This window comes from Emydura macquarii, unplaced genomic scaffold (genome assembly GCF_026122565.2).
Source record: "Emydura macquarii macquarii isolate MOO-44397 ecotype Brisbane River unplaced genomic scaffold, CSIRO-AGI_Emac_v2 contig_719, whole genome shotgun sequence".
Classification (NCBI taxonomy): domain Eukaryota; kingdom Metazoa; phylum Chordata; order Testudines; family Chelidae; genus Emydura; species Emydura macquarii.
In genome coordinates, this window is record NW_027130856.1 from 306,148 (window position 1) to 321,044 (window position 14,897).

At 42.7% G+C, this 14,897-nt stretch overlaps 1 protein-coding gene across 1 annotated transcript in view; it reads right to left on the reverse strand.

The window, feature by feature from the left end:
• Positions 1-14,897, reverse strand: part of ODAD2 (outer dynein arm docking complex subunit 2) — a 147,075-nt gene that overhangs the window by 31,779 nt on the left and 100,399 nt on the right. Inside the window, exons 17-18 of the mRNA XM_067542791.1 lie at positions 4,601-4,789; positions 1,006-1,227 (exon numbers count right to left, since the gene is read on the reverse strand). Coding sequence (XP_067398892.1) covers positions 1,006-1,227; positions 4,601-4,789 — 411 coding nt within the window. The remainder of the gene's footprint in view (positions 1-1,005; positions 1,228-4,600; positions 4,790-14,897) is intronic.

Below are 14,897 nucleotides of genomic sequence, written 5' to 3' on the forward strand. Positions count from 1 at the left end.
CCAAAAATGAAGAGACAGCCCCAAATTATCTTTATCCATAGAGCACAGTTGCAAGGTGGGCTGTGGCGGTAGTATAGAGCTTTCTCAGACCACGTTACCAATATACTTCATCACTGACCTACAAGGACTACCTTCTTGGGGCAGGAGGGTAATTCAAACTTGAGTCAGTCCAAATCTTGGCCTCTCAACTGATTTCATCATTAACACAAATACAAGATTATGACTTTAAAGTTCACAATAATATTGCACCATAAATCATCCCTTTTACTTCCAGCACATTTAATCTGGATGTTAAAGTAAAAAGAGGAATTCTAAATAATAAACCCTTTAGGAAATTTACCATAATTGGTTTAACACAGTTCCTGTACTCCCCATTTCAAAGGCCCTAATCCTGTTCTGTCCAGTTCCAACCAAAGTCCTCCTCTGGCTTTAACCTCTGGAGTCAAACCTTTGCTAGAAAAAGTTTCTAATAAAACATACCCCTAACAGAGAAAAGACTTTGAGTAATGTGCTCTCATTGAACTTCTAAAATGAGGTTTTTATAAGTGAATGCAGAGCCCAAAGAGTTGTTAGGCTAGTACTGCTCCACCTTAATTTGTCCCAACAAGATCCATTACATAAGCTGCTCTCAGATTCTTTCACTACTAGGTGGCTACTGTGCCACAGTATTCAATCATCCACTAAGATGATATAACTGATTTTGCAAAGACCAGTTGAAATACTAAGTCAATAATGACTCTATATCACTACCAGCTTGGACTTGAGTTGAGTGATTAATCTAGAGGTGACTGGCTCATGTCATATTACCATTTCTGTCAGCCATCCAGCTGACTTTTTTTTAGAATATAAATACTCTCTAATTCATTGTTTACCCAAAGTTCTCTGTAATAAATCTGAGCAGATCTCAGGTGGGCAGGTATAGTCAGAGATTCCCTCACATGATGGAACTCTTCTTCTTATCATTTAACAATTTGAACCCAAAGTTACAAAAATATTTCAGTTTACCTTCACCACTCCATTCTCATGCATGGTGATGCAGTTATTAGGATCCTCTGAAAGTTGGTACAAGGCCTGAGCAGTAGCTCGATGAACTGATGTGTCATTTGATTTCAAATAACGTACTAAAGGGGCCACAGCTTTAGTTTCTCCAAAGGCAATTCTGTTACTTCCCCACATACAACAGCGAGAAATGGCCTCTGCTAAATGATGTCTTAATTTGTCATTGTTCTAGGAAAAAGAAAAAAGAATCCATTAACTATAAGAATCATAGAAGATTAGGGTTGGAAGGGACATCAGGAAGTCATCTAGTCCAACCCCCTGCTCAAAGCAGGACCAACCTCAACTAAATCATCCCAGCCAGGGCTTTGTCAAGCCACTCCTTAAAAACCTCTAAAGATGGAGATTCCACCACCTCCCCAGGTAACCCATTCCAGTGCTTCACCACCCTCCTAGTGAGAAAGTTTTTCCTAATATCTAACCTAGACCTCCCGCATTGAAAATTGAGACCATTTCTCCTTTTTCTGTCATCTGCCACCACTGAGAATAGTCTAGCTCCATCCTCCCTGAAACCCCTCTTCAGATAGGTGAAGGCTGCTATCAAATCCCCACTCACTCTTCTCCTCTGCACAGTATATAAGCCTAGTTCCCTCAGCTCTCCTCATAAGTCATGTGCCCAGCCTGCTAATAATTTTTGTTGCCCTCCACTGGACTCTCTCCAATTTGTCCAAATCCTTTCTGTGGTGGAGGCCCCAAAACTGGACACAATGCTGAATAGAGGGGAATAATCACTTCCCTCGATCTGCAAGCAATGCTCCTACTAATGCAGCCCAATATGCCTTTAGCCTTCTTGGCAACCAAGGCACACTTGACTCATATCCAGCTTCTTGTCCACTGTAACCCCCAGGTCCTTTTCTGCAGCACTGCTGCTTAGCCAGTCAGTCCCCAGTCTGTAGCAGTGCATGAGATTCTTCCGTCCTAAGTGCAGGACTCATCAGATTTCTTTTGGCCCAATCCTTCAATTTGTCTAGGTCACTCTGTATCCTATCCCTGCCCTCCACCATATCTACCACTCTTCCCAGCTTAGTGTCATCCACGAACTTGCTGAGGGTGCAATCCATCCCATCATCCAGATCATTAATGAAGAGCCAATCATTTCACTATAGAAGGCAGTCAGGTTGGTCAGGAATGATTTGCCCTTAATGAATCCATGCTGACTGTTCCTCATCACCTTCCTCCAAGTGTTTCAAAATGGATTCCTTGAAGACCTGCTCCATAATTTTTCCAGGGACTGAGGTGAGCCTGACTGATCTGGAATTCCCCGGATCCTCCTTCTCCCCTTTATTAAAGATGAGCACTATATGTGCCTTTTTCCAGTCGTCTGGGACATCCCCCAATTGCCACGAGTTTTCAAAGATAATGACCAATGGCTCTGCAATCACATCAGCCAACTCCGAGCATCCTCGGATGCATTGCATTCAGCCCCATGGACTTGTGCGTGTCCAGCTTTTCTAAATAGTCCTTAACTTGTTCTTTCACCACTGAGGGTGGCTTGCCTCCTCCTCATACTGTGCTGCCCAGTGCAGTAGCATGGGAGCTGACCTTGTTTGTGAAGACAAAGGAAAAAAAGGCATTGAGTATTTTCCACAACATCTGTCACTAGGTTGCCTCCCCTATTCAGTAAGGGACCCACACTTTCCAGGACCTTCTTTTTGTTGCTGAAGTACCTGTAGAACTCTTCTTGTTACTCTTCACATCCCTTGCAAGCTTCAACTCCAATTGTGCTTTGGCCTTCCTGATTGCACCCCTGCATGCTCGAGCAATATTTGTATACTCCTCCCTAGTTATCTGTCCAAGATTCCACTTCTTGTAAGCTTTCTTTTTGTGTTTATGCTCACTGAAGATTTCTCTTTTAAGCCCAGCTGGTTGCCTGCCACATTTGCTATTCTTTCTGCACATCGGGATGTTTTTTTACTGCACCTCAATAAGGTTTCTTTAAAATACAGCCAGCTCTCCTCGTCTCCTTTCCCTCTCATATTAGCCTCCGAGGGGATCCTGCCCATCAGCTCCCTGAGGGAGTCAAAGTCTGCTTTTCTGAAGTCCAGGGTCCATATTCTGCTGCTCTCCTTTCTTCCTTTTGTCAGGATCCTGAACTCAACCATCCCATGGACACTGCTGCCCAGGTTGCCACCCACTTCTACTTCCCCTACCAATACTTCCCTGTTTGTGAGCAGCAAGTCAAGAGGAGCACAGCCCCTACTTGGTTCCTCCAGCACTTGCCACCAGGAAGTTGTCCCCAACACGCTCCAAAAAATTTCTGGATTTTCTGTGCACTGCTGTATTGCTCTCCCAGCAGATGCCATCGTAGTTGAAGTCCCCCATGAGCATCAGGGCCTGTGATCTGGAAAGTTCCATTAGTTTTCTGAAGAAAGTCTTGTCTACCTCATTCTCCTGGTCAGGTGGTCTATAGCAGACACCCACCGTAACATCACCCTTCTTTCACTCACCTCTAAATTTAAACCAGAGACTCTCAACAGGCTTTTCTCCAGTTTCTTACTGGAGTTCTGAGCAATCATATTGCTCTCTTACATGCAGTACAGCTTCTCCACCTTTTCTCCTCTGCCTGTCCTTCCTAAACATTTTATAACCATCCAGGACAGAATTCCAGTCATGTGAATTACCCCACCAAGTCTCTGTTATTCCAATCACATCATAGTTCCTTAACTATGCCAGGACATCCAATTCTTCCTGCTTGTATCCCAGGTTTCTTGTGTTTGTGTACAGTCACCTAAGATAACTCACAGATTGTCCTATTTTCTCAGTATGAATCAGGAGGCCTCCCCTGTTGCACACTCCTCCTTGTGCTTGCTCCTGGTATCCAACTTCCCCATTTACTTCAGGGCTTAGGTCTCCATCCCTCAGTGAACATAGTTTAAAGCTTTCCTCATTAGGTTAACAGACCTGTCTGTGAAGATGCTCTTCCCTCTCTTTCTTAAATAAGTAGGAGAACCATATTTCGAAGTAGTTTAAGGGCAGCCACCATTTCATTTTAATGGAATCACAGAAAGAACGAAAGAAAGAAAGAAAGATCCCAATTAATGAAGATTCTTGCATGAGTGCAGTGGAGCAGGCAGCCTTATACTGTTCTGTGCTTAACGGATGCTGTATATTTTTCAAAGATTCAGGTATGCATATAGGCTGGTTAGAAATTAGGCAAAATTAGTGTTAAAATCTGTATGAACAGTCTCAGCTCAGAATGTGGTTCCATCACTGACATTCAGACATACTGCTCATTCCCTTCCTCCCTGTTCCTCCAAGAGGACAGCTGCTACATAGAGAGGCACCCTTATCTCTTTTGTATTATTTGCAAGGAATACTAAAATGGGGTTCATGCTCCAAGGCAGCTATAGTACTAGTCACAGAGTGACTTCACAGCCAGTCTACATTCTGAAGTGGGAAAGGATTCTATATTCCTTTTCCACAACTGCTGTAGAAATCACCTCTTATGACATGCCCTTTCACTTGGGCTTGATACAAGGACTGAAATCAAGTGACTAGTTAAATGCGTATAGATGGTTGGATATTACAGAAAGATGTCACTTACTGTGTTTGCTAGTTTGGACAACAGAGGGACGACTCCATGATCTGTTATAACAGCTAAATTCTCTTCATCTTTGGCTATGTTGGTAATAGCAGCACATACACTTGCTAAAACTTCTTTATTCTCTGATTTTAGCAAATTTACAATCAGTTCCAAGCCACCAACAAAGGAGCGAACCATTTCTCCAGCATCCTATGTGAAAACCAAAAGAAATGTTATTTTTAAATGACCTACCCGCATTTGATAAAAATATTTTAAAAATATTAAAATTGACATGACCTAGATATTTGAAACACTGTAACTGTCATTGGGTGGCTTTCACTGAGAGTTACAACTAATTCAGAATCCCAAGGGTCTCGTGGCTGGACTATTTTACTGGCAGTTTAAAATACTTTCATCTTTCACATCAGCTCAATACAAGGGGCATTATTATCCACTCACTAACACAGTGCAAATAAGCATTAAGTTCTTCTCCAACAGAGATTATATCAGCCATGATAGTGAATGAGAGACATGATCCTAGTGCACTTGGAGTACCTGATGAAGCAGCTGGACATTTTCTGAGATGTCCTAACTAGGACTGGGAATGAAAATGCAAAATCAAAATCAAACTAAACTATACACCAATGTGACTCTGCAGAACTACAACTGAAAAAATACTATTTATTTATTAACCAATTCAATTTACCAAACAAATATTTACATATTAATATGTAAAACAGAAAACTAGTAGTTTTGGTGCCGTGAGATTAAATTAATGCATATAGAATTCCTTTTTAGGAATTTGCCTCAGGCAAAAAGGAACTAGCATTTATGTGATAAGGTGACATACAGCATATAGTACTTTATGGACCCTTAAAAACACATATAATGTGCAACTATAGTTATATTAGTTGTAAAATTAACATATAACAGTTTTTTATAGTTGAACTATAAAATCCTTGACCAATGTTTTACTCCAGAGACCATGTTGAACTCTGCACGTCATTGAGCTGAAATGTTGGAAAGAAAATCCATATTTTCTTTGGTACAGTGTTTACATAAAGTATGTGATCACGTCAAACAATCTTTTTTTTTTTAGTTTTTCTAGCAATCTATGGTCAGAAACAATGCCTGGATAAGAGAGTATATGCTTACTGATTATTCTAAAATTGTGAAAAGAAATGTGACTTGATTTTGTGAGAAAAACAGCAGAAGAGAGAGAAATTGAGATTATGAAAAAAACAGAAATAGGCTGATATAGAATATATTGGTGAAGATGCTAAGAAATAAGTGAGACCCTAGAATGTGAAATGGAGGTTATTTTCCTGCAACTGGAGGTTCTTCGAGATGTGTGATCCTTATCTGTATTCCACAAGTGGGTAGGCATGTGCACCAACCACTTGAGCCCAGAGCTTTTAGTAAGCAGTATCCCTTAGTCCACACATGTGCAGTTGTTCTACTTGTGCTTTGAACCAATGGTATAAAGGAGCAGTGTGGACCAATACCTCCCCAGTTCCTTTTCAGTTCTCTGAATCTGGTCATAGTCCTCAGCAGAAGTGATGGAGGATGAGAATACAGATAGGGACTATATATCTTGGAGAGTCTCCAGTTGCAGGTTAAGTAACCTCCATTTCTTCTTTAGGTGATGGTCCCTATGTGTATTCCACACATGGGAGCTTAGTAGGCAGTAGTCAAACAGAAGGTGAGTGTGAGGATGCAGATGCTAGGGATAGGATGACCACACATCCCATTTTGGCCAGGACAGTTCCTTCTTTAAGCCCTGTCCCAGCCGTCCCTACTTTTTTGGTAAAACTGATGATCAGTTGGCAAGAGCAAATGGGACAAGCGCCAGTTTTGCCAAAAAAACGGGGTACAACGTCTGGCAAGGCATGGAGAAATGTGCAGGGGGGCAAATGGCAATGCCAGCCCTGCTCAGGAGGGAGGGCTTGGAAAAGCGGCTCAGGCTGGCCCGGCCCAGCCTCTGGTGGATGGGTGGCAGGGACGAGTGGCTTGAGCCAACCTGGTCCCGTGCAGGCGGGCGGCGGGGCGGGTGGCTTGGACCGGCCACCTGGCCCCAAGTAGGCGGGCGGCAGGGATGGGCAACTTGACCCAGCCCGGCCCCATGCAGGGGAGTGACAGGTGGGTGGCAGTGGGGGGTTGGGCTGGCCATACACGACATCCTGTTTTCCCTTTAGGAAAATATGGTCATCCTAGGTATGGATGTCTTTAGTACTGCCATTCTCACAGTTGTATCTGCAGAAGTCTGGACCAATGTGTAATGTCTTGTGAAGGTGTGTATGGAGCTCCAGGTAGCCGCCCTACATGTATCTAGGAAGGGTGTGTCTCGCAGAGATGCTGCAGAGGTTGCTTGCACTTTGGTGGAATGGGGTCTCACTCCTTTATGGGAAGGGATGTGAGCTAGCTGGCAACAAAGGATGATGCAGCCAGAGATCTATTTAGAAAGTCTCTGTGCAGATAGACCTTGACCCCTTGATCAAAAGTGATAAAAAGTTTAGGTGTTTTTCTAATTGTTTTTGTTCTCTGTAGACAAAACATAGGTGCCTGTCAGACATCTACAGAGTGAAGCAATCTTGTCTCATCAGGTTTTGGAAACAATACCAGTAAATGAATGGTTTGATTAATGTGAAATGTCAAAATTATTTTAGGGATGAATTTTGGATGAAGGCAAAGAGAGACCTTCTCTTTATGAAGCATGGCACATGGCGCATCTGCCATGAGTTCTCCCACCTTGCTCACCCTCCTGGCTGATGTGATGGTGACTGGAAAGGCAACTATCTTCAAGAGATGAGACACAGAAGAGGCAACTAATAGTTCAAAGGGAATTTGGTGAAAACTGACAGGACAAGACTGAGATCCCATTGTGGTGTTGGTTTCACTATTAGTGGGAAAGTTATCAAAAGTCATTTCAGGAATCTAGTCATCGCAGGATGAGTACAATTTATATGGTCCTCAACTGGAGGATGAAGGCCACTGATTGCTGTTAGATGATCCCATAGGGAACTGATAAAGAGGTCCAATGTCTTAAGGGCAAGTAGGTTTACTAGAATAACAGGAATCCCAGAGGACTCTAGAGATAACTGGTGTTGTCATGATTAAGAGAAGAAATGCTTCCATTTGGCCAAGTAGCTTTTCTTGGTAGAATCCTTCCTGCTTTGGTTGAGAATGGGTTGAACCACCACTGAACACACACACTGTATGTCTGATGCCTGTCTAAATACCATGCCTTGAGATGTAGTGGTCCTGGGTTGGGGAGACTGAACTGTTGTGTTGTGTGAGCAGATCTGGAAATAGTCGGATGTTTATGGGATGATGGGTTGAAAGCCTCAGGAGGTCTGTGAACCAGATCTGTCTTGGCCAGTTGTGCATGATGAAAATGATCCAAGTCCTGTCATGACAGATCTTTCACAGGACTTGTGGTATTAGTGGGATGGGAAGGAAGGCATGTCTAAGGTGGCCCATCCTGGGTAAGCAGTAGGGCATCACTTTTTGAGTTGCGGCCCAGAACTGCTGTGAAGCAGTATTGGAGTAGTTTCTTGTTCCCTTGTGAAGCAAGAGATTCAAAGACAGTATTTCTCACTGCATGAAGATCTCATTCAGAATGGAATCGTGAGTCTGTCATTTGTGGTCTGTGAAAAAGTATCTGCTCAGATGGTTTATCAAGAGTTCTGCACACCTGCTAGGTATAGTGCTGAGAAGGTTATGTGGTTTCTGATACACCAGTTCCAGAGGTTGATAGTCTCCACACGCAGGAGGAGAGATCTTGTTCCCCCATTTGTTTACATAGAAGTCAGTTGACATTTTGTCTGATATAACCTTCATATGTCTGTATCGGATGAGTGGAAGGAATGTACTGCAGGCCTGACAGACTTCCCTTAGTTCCATTAAGTTGATGTGCATCCTGGAGTCCTGAGAAGTCCAAGTGTCTTGTGCAGTATAATTGTCCATATGGGCTCCTAACCTAAGAGGGAAGCATCTGTAATGATAGTGATCTTGGGTTTAGGTGTGAGGAATGGAACTCTTACTCAAACTTTCTCTGGATTGGTCCACCAAGCAAGTAGCATTGCCAACTTTCCAATTTTCAAAATTGGAACTACAGTTCCAGCTCCACCCCTGGGACTCACCTGCCACCTGAGAGCCAGGCTGGGAGGAGCTGATGTGGAGTCTACCTACCTGCTCAATCAGGGCATGGCAGGATGGAGGAGGGGTTGGTCCTCAGAGCAAGGGGCTGGAGAAAGCCAGGGCCCTGGGAGACTGAGAAAATGGGACAGGCTGTTACGGGTAGCACGCTGGCCGCCAGCCCCACACCTAAAACACCATGCACTCTCAGGATCCCTCCCCCGTGTAGTGCCTGTACCTACCTCTCCACCAGAACTGGGAACTAGTTCCTCAGATTCAGCTTCTCTCCATCTGCTGAGCTCCTCCAGCAGCAGCTGCTCCACCCGCCCTCCCAGTGGCAGTGGCTGATTGTAGTTACTCCAGTAACTGGAATTTTGGCGTCTGGTCAGCAGTACTGATCGGTCACTGCACAGGTCCTTTTTCAACCAGACTTTCCGGTTGAAAATCAGACATCTGGCAACCCTACAGGCAAAAGAGGTCATAGCATTGCCAGAGTAACAATTCTGATGAATTGATCTGAATGCATTGATGTTGTCTAGTGAATAGACAGAATGAAGGCAGGTCTGTAGGCAGTTGGGATAAAGCCTGGTGAATGGTGTTATGTGGGTGCATAAGGCCAGGTGGTGCGGACGGAAAGACCAGTTCTGACTGTAGTCTGAGAGTGACCTATTTTTAAAAAATTGCATTTGGAGTGAAATCTCTCCAGTGGGAGATAGGCTCTTGCTGTATTGAGTCCAGGGTCACTCCTATGAAATCCGTGGATTTTGTGGGAGACAAAGTAGACTTTTTATGGTTGACACAGATTTCCAGGGAAGATAATAGATGGAGTAGGAACAGGGTCACCAACTGGACTTCCCAGCTGGATCTGCCCATCAGAAGCCATTAGTCAAGATGTGGAAAGACAGTAAAGCTATATTTTCTCTTCCAAGAGCCACTACTGAAAGGACTTTTGTAAAGACCCTGGGTGCTGTAGCTAGTCTGAATGGTAAGACTCTGAATTGGAAGCAGTCTTGCCCAACAAGGAACCTGAGGAACCTTCTGTGGGACAGGTGGATGTCTTTGGGAAAGAAGTGTCTTTTATGTCAAGAGCTGTGAACCACGTGCCTTTCTGCAGAGAGGGAATTATTAATGTCAGTATGACCATGCAAAATTTAAGCTTTTGGATGAGTACATTTATTTGGGGTAAATCAAGAATCAGTCTTCATCCACCAGCCTTTGACGCTGAGGTGGCACCTGTTCTATTGCCCCTTTCTGAAGGAGAGAATTTACCTCTTGATGAAGCATCTCCTCCTAAGAATAGTCCCTGAGAAGTGTAGCCCATAGGGCTGGCTTGCCTTTACTATATTCACTGCTTTGCATTATATTCTTTCTTCATTATATTCAGCAATAATGCAAAGAACCTACAGAACTGTATCCTGCAAGACGTTAGCTTCAGCAAGTTAGCATAAGACTTGAGGCCTACGAACTTTGGCACAGATAATCGGCCCAATAGAAAACCCCAGTACTGGGGAGCTGAAAATAGCTTTAAGAGGAATTTCAGATCATTCATTCTATCCGATGGTCATAGAATCATAGAATATTAGAGTTGGATGGGACTTCAGGAAGTCATCTAGTCCAACCCCATGCTCAAAACAGGACTAACCTCAGCTAAATCATCCCAGCCAGGGCTTTGTCAAGCCGCAGCTTAAAAACAAAATGGCAAATTCCAGAGGCACCATTTCCTGTGTCACTGGCCCCGATGACAGGAGCAAGCCATCTATAGTTTCCACTAGGTCAGGGACAGTCTTTGGTTGAATTGGAATATCCATGGTTCGGGCTGTATCAGCATCAATTAAGTTGTCCACAACCCTGGAATTCACTAGCGTCCACTGTGGCAGAATTTGGTACGGATCCCCTAACACATGGAGGCAGACCTGGACCTTAAGATGCAAGGAGTACTCATCATGTCTGGGGCATGCCGTGGTGAGGAGTAGTGGGGCATTATCTTGGGGCTCACCCAGGCCCACCCCCTCTTGCAGGCCTAGGTATGGTTGTTTCCTGAGCTGTGTCCTGCTAGAGCTCAGAATGGGCAGCTGGCAAGAGTATGGTTGGATCCTTTACTATAGAAACACAGCCTGTGGTAGCAACAATGCTCTTTTTCCTCATGAGTCACACGGCGGAAGTGCTATCCAGCAGCATGTGCTCATGGTCCAGGTTGGAGACAGGTACCAAGCGGCACTGGCCAAATGGTAACACAGACTCCTTCCTTTCCTCACTTTGTTCGCTGAAGCCTATTGTAGATGTGTATTACAAGGCATCTAGGTTGGTCGGGGCCTCCACACGAGCTAGCTCATCCTTAATTTCTCTGCATAATCCCCACCGGAACTGGTAGAGCTAGGCTGCTTTGTTCCATTCATTGTCAGAGACTAGTCACCGAAAGCGGGTGGTGTAAGTGGATGCTGATCCCTGCTCCTGCTAGAGTTTGTGCAGGGCTCTCTCTGCCAAGTAAGCATGTTGGGAATTGTCAAATATGGCAGAAAATGCCTGGAGGAAGGCATCCCAGTTTGACAGTGTCTGGCTCACTTGTTCAAGTAGGGGTGAGGCCCAGGCCAATGCATCACCTGTGAGGAGGCTAACAATGAGTCCTACCTTTGTTTGGGTTCATAGGATTTTCAAAATAGGTGCAAAAATAATGGGACAGAGTTGGCACTATGGGGTGGAGAACGCTGTGTGATGGGAACTTGACCCTGCAGTCCCAGTTACCCCTCCGTGACTCGTTTCTGCCCCACTGTGCATTGCCAAAACTTCCCAAAAGACAGTGCCCTAGATAATGGCAAGTTGCATAGTGGGAAACCTACCCATGGTGCACCACACTGTGTAAGGAAACAAGAACTCCTAGTGAGCACCTACAGTACTGATGCAAGGAGCCAAGTATGCACGTGCACAAGCGACATACTAATTGCTGGAGCTTTATGTCAATATAAATTGCATCAGCAAAAGTTCGTAGTGTAGACATGCACTGAGGCTTAAGAGTTTTACCCTCTGCTCCAGAGTTCGTGCTCGGAGGGGCGCTTCTCACACTCTGAGGCCACTGTACAAGAGGGTCTCTCTGGCCTGGATCCAAATGGGGCCTCATAGCCTGCTCCATGTGGTGCTTCTGCAGACAGAGCTCTCACCCCTCACAAGTTCAGGGAGAGAATGAGCAGGAGATACTGCACTTGGTGGCAATGTGAGCCTCCCCAAGGCAATAAAGGCTGTGCTGGTATTTGTCATTGACGGAGAAGTCATGGGGGCAGGAAACAAAATTCTTGAACTGTCAGGACTCTTGGCAGTCTCTCCACAGGGGAAGCTCCATGGGGTGGGGAGAACTAAGCTAATTATACTAATTATAAAACTGCACTAGAACACTAAGTCTAAACTACTAAAAACTGCTAAACCTATTTACAAATTATATTTACAGATATTAAAATAGAGGAAGATCGAAACGGACACAAAAAAATTCCAACTCAGGCTATGCATCAGTTAAAAAAGAACTGGAGAGGTGTCAGTCTGCACTGCCCTTTATACCCTTGGTTTCGAACACAAGAACTGTGGACTGCTTACTAAAAACCTCCAGGCTCAGGCACATGGTGCACATGCATTCACCCATGTGGAACACACTTAGGGACCATTACTTGAAGAAACAGCGAGATTTCTTGTTAGAAAATCCTTCCTTTCCCTGGAAACTTTAAAATTACTGCCCAAAGACATCACTTGACTGGTCACACTGGAATATTTCAATCTGGAAATTCATTCTCTAAGATTATTATGCTCTCCACTAGTACTCATGGAAAGATCTAGGGTAGGGCATGGAAGGGAGGAGTAGCAGTTTTGTGAAATGTTTCTTCTTAACAAGTATAGTGGAGGGTGAGGGCTCCAAGAGTTGGAAGAGGACATAGCTAAGTAGAGAAGCAGAAGAATGGTGGACGGCCATTGTCTCAACACAGCCTGCAAGGATATTTCTGCAAAAGTTAATGTTGAACATGTCTGCATTATCCAACACTGCTTCCTCCTCTGCCTGCTACAGTTCTATCCCCTTGAAGTGAAGGACTGGGCCTCCTTGCAAATGCTCCTGTCTCTATGGATGGATCAAATTCTATCAGATTTCCCTACATGCTACCGAAGGGCAAGGATCTTTTATGAAGATGGGGTAACCTGCCCCAGACCCAGACCCACCCACTGATGTAATGATGTGTAGAAATCTCTAAAAAGTTAAAATTCAGTTTTTCCAGGCTCATACTTGGTAACTATAACCCCACAGGTCCAATATCTACTACATTATGCCTTTGTAAAGGAATAAGGTGAAATTAGACTGGTGGTATGCTACTATATAAACAATCAAGTAGTAAGGAAGAGAGCTTAGTCTTGGGAATCCATTGTGAAACCAGCTAAACACAAGGATAGAACCTTCTATCAGTAATGAAAAGCAGAGGGAAACTGTAGAAACCACATGTCAGGAAAGTTTCCCATATGTGATTGTGGGTGTAGTCTGCTGCTCTGTGAAAGAAAAAAATAAAAGCAGAGAAGCAGGAAATCAGGAGAATAATGAGACAAAAGAGAAGTAGAATTAAGAGTTTGTAGATCTGGTATGTCATACCGTGCTCTTTGCAAGATCTTTGAAAAGATTTTCTTGCTAGGATATTTAAACAACAAATTTAATCTGTTAGTATCATTTAACAAAACTATATACCTTGCTTACTACATTAAGTTTCAACTTGAATTTGTGTTTATTGAAACATATAGATATCTACTGTATACAAATCCCACATTTATTTTAGATGTTTTCATATGAGTATATTTATGTTAATGATGAGATAGATCTTCATACTATTAGTATTTCTTTTACCAAACAAAGTCTTCAGTTGTTTGTGTTCTTCTCAGACTCTCATTTAATTTTCAAGTAGCCTAGGGCAGTCATATCTACAAATTGCTTTCATAACAAAACAAAAAAATCATATATGGCTTCAGAGATCGCCTTTGTACTCAATTTTCTTTCTGAATTAGGAATAAAACATACAACCTTTCTGCTATATAATGAAGGTGCACCTTTTAAACAAATCAACACATGACCTTTTCATGAGACAAACCCAAAAGGTTTGTCAATGCCAAATGCTAGTGTGTTAGGCTTTAATATACACTAGTAATCCTAAAATCTTACTACAGAAATGTAAATGACATTATTTCTAAATCTTGGCTCAGCAGTTACTTTGCTATTGGGGAATAATAAGATTCTGACATTAAACATAGAGAGGAGAGTGTCACTTTTCAAGCCTAAGGCTAAACTACTAACTTTATACATAAAAGATATAATAAGCATTTATATACTATAAAATTTCGAATGTATTAAAACATTTAAAATCACCATGTTATACTTGTTATTTTCTTTTTGATAAATTACATATGGAGTTATTCAAACAAATATAAACTTTTAGTGTTGTTCTGAAAAGCTTAAAAAGCATCTGACTGTACAATTATACTACCAAACAATGTCAGCATTTGGATACAGAGTGAATTTACCATATTAATTTTGGTATTCATTCAGTCACCTTTACTCATTTAGTGGTACTTCACTTCTTGAACAGTCTTTATGAAGTAAGAATTATTCATTGTGAGTAAGGCAGAAAGAATACTGCCTTGTCAGAATAACTCCAAGCAACATACTTCATAGATTAAAATATTAATATTATTCATCCTCACTGACAATAAATAAAATAAACATATTTTTCCCTGTGAAGTTCTACAGGTATGTTTTGATAAATTGTGGATGCTTCCTGTTTATAAGGTAATAATTGTATACTGGGCTGAATAAACCAAGGGGCCAAATGCTGAGGTATTTATAGCAGAAATCAAAAAGTAGAATGTCCTGGGACAAACAATTATTACCAGGTTAACATGAAGTACCTTCAAATTATTACCACACTGATACCGGAAATGTAATATTTAAATCTTAAAATAAAAACATGAAAAAACCTATAAAAACAGGATAGACAAACTATTTTTTTAAAAATTGTAAGAGGTAGAGCAGAAGGTCAAAAGGATTTTTTATGATCTCACGTTCTCATCTATTTTTAACCCTATTATAGGGCAGCGAAGCTTGTGTCCTCAGAATAGCTCTCTCTCTCTCTCTCTCTCTCTCTCTCTCTCTCTCTCACACACACACACA